The 8,289-nt window shown below is 36.7% G+C and overlaps 1 protein-coding gene across 8 annotated transcripts in view; it reads left to right on the forward strand.

Moving 5' to 3' along the window:
• DNM1L (dynamin 1 like) overlaps positions 1 to 8,289 on the forward strand; it is a 49,013-nt gene that overhangs the window by 35,206 nt on the left and 5,518 nt on the right. For all 8 annotated transcript variants that reach the window (XM_044226509.1, XM_044226510.1, XM_044226505.1 and 5 more), the window contains 5 exons: positions 1,261 to 1,381; positions 1,603 to 1,758; positions 1,986 to 2,075; positions 5,411 to 5,503; positions 7,749 to 7,805. In XM_044226509.1, coding sequence (XP_044082444.1) covers positions 1,261 to 1,381; positions 1,603 to 1,758; positions 1,986 to 2,075; positions 5,411 to 5,503; positions 7,749 to 7,805 — 517 coding nt within the window. The remainder of the gene's footprint in view (positions 1 to 1,260; positions 1,382 to 1,602; positions 1,759 to 1,985; positions 2,076 to 5,410; positions 5,504 to 7,748; positions 7,806 to 8,289) is intronic.

Here is an 8,289-nt window from a genome sequence, read left to right on the forward strand (position 1 = left end):
ACAGGGTGTATGTAGAGAATTGCATGTATAGTGATGGGATATAACAGGAGGCAAGGCAGCAAAGGCATCTAAGAATAAGATTGTGGAAAATCCAGTATCTTCAGATTTTGGAGAACTTCCTGCTATAGAAGTAAAACACTTTCAGTCAGAGGAGTATCCATTTTAGAATGATAATTCTAGTCATTATGGAAGATTATTTGGAGAAGGGAAAGGTTGGAGGCAGACTGGTAATTTATCCGTTTTAAGTATAATTTAATGGCATTCAATTAAAGTCACACTATTGTCCAATCATCAAATGGTGTCTATTTCTAAAATTTTTTTATCACTCCAACAGAAACTGTGTATCCATTAAGCAGTATCTCTCTGTTTCTTCTTCCTTCCGTCCCTGGTAACCTCTAATTTACTTTCTGTCTCTCTGAATTGGCTAATTCTAGATATTTTATATGAGGGGAATCATACAATATTTGTCTTTTTGTGTCCAGCTTATTTCACTTAGCATAATGGTAGGCTTGTACCTTCTGCTTAGACAACTGTAAGAAAGTATAGTGCTTAATAGAGAGTTAATTTGTTTAAAGCAGGAGCAAAATGTAGCCCATTGGCTAAGAAGGATTTTTACATTTTTAAATGGTTGGAAAAAATTCAAAGAATATTTCATGATGTTAAAATTATGCAGAAACCATATTCTAGTGTGCATAAGTTTTATTGGAACACAGCTGTGCTTATTTGTTTATATTTTGTCTATAGCTGCATTTTTGCTCAGTGGTAGAGTGGAGTCGTTTTGACAGAAACTGTATGGCCTGAAAAGCCTAAACTATTTACTGGCTGGCCCTTCATACAAGGAAAAGTTTGTCCATTTCTCCTGTAAATTCTGAATAAACAAATAATAAGATACTGTTTATTGTCTTTTAAAAAGCTTGTACTCGTAGAAAACTAGGGCAGAGAAAAGATGTTTAGTAGTTCCTAGTAAACTGGTGTTTTTTGGCAGAATATTTACTCTGTGTGTGTGTTTGTGTCTTTGCACGCAAACACATACATATACATTTGACAAATGCTTTTTGTGGAATGACTCTTCTTTAAAAGAAAAAATTAGAAACTCGTTCATAATGGAGTTGAGAACACAAGGAAATGATCTAAATGTAATTATTTAACTGAGACTGTCTCAGAAAACAAGACCTTAAAATCTTAATAGGAAGACTTTTAACTTGTAGCTTCTTTCCCTTTTAGTAAATAATGGGAACCGTGTACTTCATTGCCTTTCAGATGCGGTGGTGCTAGGATATGTTATATTTTCCATGAGACTTTTGGGCGAACTTTAGAATCTGTTGACCCGCTAGGTGGCCTTAACACTATTGACATTTTGACCGCCATTAGAAATGCTACTGTGAGTATACTTAATTTTTAGATTTTTTTAAAAAGAGGTTAAAGGTTTATTATAATTTTTAACCCATTAGCACTGTCTTTTTAAATGAATTTTATTTTTGTTCTCGTACCTGATATTATGAAGCACTTTTCATGAAAAATACCAAAAAACATCATTTATTTTAACCTAGGGAAGAACTGAAATTTTGTATAGCTGTAATAAGAGCTCAGAAATTTTTCTAGGGTCCTCGTCCTGCTTTGTTTGTGCCTGAAGTTTCATTTGAGTTACTGGTCAAGCGGCAAATCAAACGTCTGGAAGAACCCAGCCTGCGTTGTGTGGAACTGGTTCATGAGGAAATGCAAAGGATCATTCAGCACTGTAGCAATTACAGTACACAGGTAACTGCGAGATGTCTCATGTGTCGGCTGGAAGTGCTGGTTTCTTATGGTGGGAGGAAACATGGAAGGTGGGCTAAAAATAACTTAAAATATGCATTTTCCTCATTGGAAAGTGATTTGAAGTAGTATGCTTAAATGTAGCTTAAATTCTAATTCAGTATTTCAGTGATTATTTAATTTTCCTTTAAACAAAGCAGTCTATTCTATTTTGCTTCCATCATATATAGGAGTTGTTGCGATTCCCTAAACTTCATGATGCCATAGTTGAAGTAGTGACTTGCCTTCTTCGTAAACGGTTGCCTGTTACAAATGAAATGGTGAGCTGTTATTTTCACAAGTCATCATTATAACCACTGTTAAAGCAGTTTTTTTGTACAGCAATAGCAGTAATTTTGGGTTTAGGCTTGTTTCCCAGTGTATTAGGAAGATAAAGAACTGAACCTCATTCTTATTTCAAAGGACACTTCAGTAATTCTAGCACAAGGTACATTTTTCTTCATATTTTAATCATTGTTAGCTTGCAGCCACAGGTTTTCATGAGAATGCAGTTATTGTCGGGGATTGTGAATAGCTTTGCTCTATTATATAGCACCACTGATCTAATGGAAAATTAGTTTTTATCACCAGCCCCAGTATACTGAGCCTTTAGAGCAAGCTATTTTAACTCTGGTACATCGGGGTCATTTGGCCATTTCTAGTTTGCTGGTTTGAGGACCCAGTACTGTAATATCACGGTTGCTTGCTACTATTTTGTGGGTTGCTGCTATCTGTAAAAATGCTGAAATTGGGAAAAACACAGGATAAGCATTAGAGATTGCCTTTATGTCTATTTGTTGGCTGAGTGTTTTGTTTTGTTCCTTTTCTGGTCACTAAAAGTGCATTTGGGTCCTTGGCTTAGGAAGGCGGTGAGCCCCGTGGAGGTTTAAGGTTTACTAAGACTACAAAACCACTCCTGGAAGTGTAGAATGTGAGCGCTGCTGCTTGGATGTTTCCCTATAGCAAATGTGACCCCCAGGCTGAGAGGAGCAGGGATATAGTAAGCCTGATAGCAGAGTTAGTGATAGCACGGAATCACTGGAATTTCATTTGAATAGATGTTTTTCACCTTGGTTCTTGACGGTTTTGTACTCTCCTGATACTTGAGATTCGTTAGGGCAGCACATATGAAGGAGTTCGTTTAATCTCTGCAGTGCTAGAGAAATTACTTTCAACTTTCCATTTGATTATTGTCCCGTTAGGATTTCAAACCACTTTGGAGAAGTGTCTGTTCAAGTATTCTGCCCATTTTTTGACTTGACTGTTTTTGGGGTTGAGTTTGAGAAGTTCTTTGTAGATCTTGGATATCAGCCCTTTGTCTGTAGGGTCATTTGCAAATATCTTCTCCCATTCAGTGGGTTGCCTCTTAGTTTTGTTGACAGTTTCCTTTGCTTTGCAAGAGCTTTTTATCTTGATGAAGTCCCGAAAGGTCATTTTTGCTTTTGTTTCCCTTGCCTTTGGAGACGTGTCTTGAAAGAAGTCGCTGTGGCCAATGTCAAAGAGGTCACTGCTTATGTTTTCTTATAGGATTTTGATGGATTCCTGCCTCACATTGAGGTCTTACATACATTTTGACTTTATCTTTGTGTATGGTGTAAGAGAATGGTCGAGTTTCATTCTTTTGTATATAGCTGTCTGATTTTCCCAGCACCATTTATTGAAGAGACTGTCTTTTTTCCACTGGATGTTTTTTCCTGCTTTGTTGAAGATTAGTTGACCATACAGCTGAGGGTCCATTTCTGGGTTCTCTGTTCTGTTCCTTTGGTCTATGTGTCTGTTTTTGTGCCAGTACCATGCTGTCTTGTTGATCATAGGTTTGTAATATAGCTTGAAATCAGGCAACGTGATGCCCCCAGCTTTGTTTTTCTTTTTCAGCATTTCCTTGGCGATTCAGGGTCTTTTCTGGTTTCATACAAATTTTAGGATTGTTTGTTCTAGCACTTTGAAAAATGCCATTGGTATTTTGAGCAGGATGGCATTGAAAGTATAGACTGCTCGGGTAGTATAGAAATTTTAACAATGTTTATTCTTCTGATCCATGAGCAAGGAATGTTTTTCCATTTTTATGTGTCTTCTTTGATTTCTTTCATAAGTGTTCTGTAGTTTCTAGAGTGTAGATCCTTTACCTTTTTGGTTAGGTTTACTTCAAGGTATCCTACAGTTTTTGGTGCTATTATAAATGCAATCGATTCCCTCATTTCTCTTTCTACAGTTATATTGTTAGTGTATAGGAAAGCAACTGATTTCTGCACATTGATTTTGTATTCTAACACATTACTGAATTTCTGTACAAGCTCTAGTAATTTGGGGGTGGGGTCTTTGGGTTTTCCACATAAAGTATCATAAGAAGACATACAGATGGCTAATAGATACATGAAAAAATGTTCAACATCATTAGTCATCAGGGAGATTTAGATCAAAACCATATTGAGATACCACCTTACACCAGCTAGAAGGGCAAAAATTCACAAGGCAGGAAACAAGTGGAGGGAGAGGTTGTGGAGAAAGGGGAACCTTCTTATACTGTTGGTGGGAATGCAAGTTGATAAAGCCATTTTGGAAAACAGTGTGGAGATTCCTCAAAAAATTAAAAATAGAGCTACCCTATGACTCAGAAATTGCACTACGAGGTATTTACCCCAAAGATACAGATGTAGTGAAAAGAAGGGCCATATGCGCCCCAGTGTTCAAGCAGCAATGTCCCCAATAGCCAAAGTGTGGAAGGAGCCTAGATGCCCTTAAACAGACAAATGAGTAAAGAAGATGTCCATATACACGATGGAATATTACTCAGATGGACACCCACCATTTGCATCAACATGGATGGAACTGGAGGGGATTATGATAAGTGAAATAAGTCAAACAGAGACAGTTATCCTATGGTTTCACTTACATGTGGAACATAAGGAATAGCATGGAGGACATCAGAAGGGAAAAATGAAGGAGGGGAGATCAGAGCCGGAGATGAACCATGAGAGACTATGGACTCTGGGAAATAAACTGAAGGTTTCAGAGGGGAAAGGGGATGGAGGGTGGGTGAGCCTGGTGATGGGTATTAAGGAGGGTATGTATTGCATGGAGCACTGTGTGTTATACGCGAACAACATAATTAAAAAAAAAAATTTCAAACCACGTATAATATTTAAACCATGTGTGTCTAATTAAAGCTCATCAGTCATTATCTCAGGTCTTTACATGTGTCCTTTACTCAAATAAAGTTAACATCTTTTATATCTGATTATGAAATGTTTCTTGTTGAATCTGAACTGAAACTTTGACACGGAATAGCAGATGATGAGATTTTAATAGCAAAATTACATAAAGCCTTGGAACTTAGATTTGCATCAAGGAATTTTTTCCCCCCATAAAAGTACTTCTAACTATCTTACTTCCTAACCCCTTTTGAAGTGCAATCTTAGATGCTGAGATATAAATAATTCAAAAGAGAGCAAATTATTCTGTAGCATAATATGCATCAGTCGGAATATATTTTTTGAGTATTGACTCAGGCATCAGTGTCCCATATTGTCTTTTTTAGAACTGTTTACAAAGTTTTACCTAAAGTAGAATTAGGTCAACATGTTTTTGTATATAGCCTAATTTTATTTTTTTCTAGGTCCATAACTTAGTGGCAATTGAATTGGCTTATATCAACACAAAACATCCAGACTTTGCTGATGCTTGTGGGCTAATGAACAATAATATAGAGGTAAATACCATTTGAATTATCACTTTTGAGAGAAAAAAATCCGTTGTAAATCAGTTGTATCAAATTACAGAGCATGGGATAACTGTAAAACACATGTGGGACCATGTTATTGTCTGGTTACATCCCAGGATGTATGCTGAAGGCATTATGTTATGTTAAATCTAATTCTCAGAACCACCTGGCGGCATTATTCTAATTTTTCTTTTTACACAACTAATTCAGAGGGGATCTAGGATTCACTGATTTAATGAATGCTCCCTTTCAGTAACTGTTGTAGTTTATTCAGGTTGAAGAGTGGAAAACTAAGTGAGTGTTCAAAATTGTTTCCATTTGGCTCTGAAAGCTGGGAAGGAAACATTCCAAGATTTACATAAATTAATACATTTTCACTTGTACCAGAGTGGCTACACTTCATGGCTCTTTTTTCACCCATTTGAAGTGAATTTTGGAAGTTGTATAAGATCTCACATGGAGCCAATGCTGGTGGATAAAACAGTTTATCCAGATGCTGTTTTTGTTCTCAGCTACTTCTGTCCAAGAACAATAAATGTTTTTGCTGCTCCTTAATCCAGTAAGACCTTAGAGTTCCCTTCTTTATAAAATTTCTTTTTATGCATATGGGTGTAATTGTAAATGTGCAATTTGGGAATTGGAAGGGACTCTGGGTCATCAGCTTCAGTCCTTTGGTTAAACAGATGAGGACACTTTAACAGTGTTACATGAGTAGGGCACTTCAAGCACTTGGCAGGTGCACTAGAAAATAGTTATGTTAAAAATTAGTGTGTATACACTTAGAAAAAGGGTTTAGTTCTTGGACCATAGAAACCACCTTCAAGAGAAAACTGATGTACCAAGTTTTCTGTAATACGGACAATGTTATTTATGATATGATTTCTGCTAAGTTTTGTTTTGTCTTAGACAAATGAGTATGTCTGTTTTTAACGATTCCCTGACAAAGAACTTGATCTGGATATTCTCATTAAATCTTTACAACAACTTTTTGAGGATAGGTAATAGTAACTATAGACTACAAAACTGAGGGCTTATAAAGACTTGGTAACCTGTCCAGTTAACAAAGTTAAATAAGCCAGGACTATTGTCCAGGCTAGCCAAGGTTGTAACTGGTTGGTAACAGACTATGATGAGAATTTCTATGATGAGAAATTCAGAACATTTTTGCAGGAGCAAAAGTCTCCTGCCTTTTGCTTTGTGTCCCTCTTCAAAATGTACATTTTAATTATTCTGAAGATTGCTGAAATCCACATATTTTTATCATCTGATATATTTTTTTTAATCACTGGATTCCCTCACGAAAAAGATGAAAATCAGCCAAGTGTCTGTCAAAAATAAAGTCTTTACGCATAAAAGATCACTGTGGAAGCTTTGTTAACATCTTTTTTGCAGGTTTGAGAGTGCTTATGAAATGGTTTCTTCCTAGGAGTAATTTTGACTTTATTTAACCTAAATGCTTTCCTGTGTCTTTGTCGCTGCCTGCGAGAAAGCCAGGAACACCTCCATCTTTCTCTGTTGTCCCTCTTGCCCCTGTCAGGGTGCTTGATCCCAGTAGGTGTTCACTGCCTGTTGATTTGAATTTAAGAATTTCTTAAGCTTTGTACCAGAGCTACCTGATAGTACTGGTAAATTAGAAGAGTGGGCGGTCAATCAGTCTGTTAAATTAGGTTACAGAAAGAACTGTTTTCACCACGTTTATTTCTGGGAGATGGTTTAGGATAAAGAAAATGAATATCCTTAAAGGATAACCTCCACCACAGGTATTTATAGGGTCTTGTGTGTGAGAGTTTTTTGAATTTAACACACAGGTATGCAGGTTAGAGTGATTTTTTTAAAGGACTAGTTTTCTGTCATCTGTGCATTTAAGATTCCACATGGTGTGCTGGAGGGTTGTGCACACGTTTATGTGGGGACAGTTTAAATCAATGACTTCCAGTGGGAAAGGCAGAGATGTTGGCCCATCGCCCCTCAACTGAGAATCCCCCATACAGGAGCCACTGTTACTGACGTTGTATTGTATCCTTCAGGTGTGTTGGGCAGAAAAAAAGATTGAGAAGCATTGGGTTAAATGATTTCTTGTTTGTTTTAAAATAAAATTGTGGCATGAGTCCCAACAGTGAGAGGATATACTGTAAGTTATTCCACACTTTTCAATTCAGCTGAACATTTTTTAGTAGGCTTCTCTTTCAATGCTCTGATAAACACTTTGGTTTGGTTTTGTTGTGTTTTATAGGAACAAAGGAGAAACAGGCTAGCAAGAGAATTACCTTCAGCAGTATCACGAGACAAGGTAAAAAAAAATTTTTTTTAAATCATATTTCCAATATGCAAAGGATTGGTAAGCCTTACTACAACTCAGTTCTAGGAGTAGTAGTCTTTTCTTTTTCTCCCTTTACTATTCTATTGGAACTATTTCATTGTTTGAGTAAAGGTCTGCAAGTTTAAAAAGAGGTTGAGTAATTTAAAGATGGTATCTTGAACATTAGATGGTATCTTGAATACATTAGAAAAAATGCTTAAAGGTGGGTTTTAAGCATTACGCTTTTATTTTTTTAGAAGATTTATTTTACAGGGGGGGAGAGACAGAATCTCAAGCAGACTCCATGTGGAGTCTCCATGCACAGAGTTCCATGGGGGCTCGATCTCAAGACCATGAGATCATGACATGAGCTGAAACCGAGAGTCAGAGGCTTCACCGACTGAGCCACCCTAAGTATCAAGCTTTTAAACCAAAGTTTATGGTGACTTTATCAACTTTATAAAATTAGTTGAAA

The sequence above is a fragment of the Neovison vison genome, chromosome 12 (genome assembly GCF_020171115.1).
Source record: "Neovison vison isolate M4711 chromosome 12, ASM_NN_V1, whole genome shotgun sequence".
NCBI classification, from domain to species: domain Eukaryota; kingdom Metazoa; phylum Chordata; class Mammalia; order Carnivora; family Mustelidae; genus Neogale; species Neogale vison.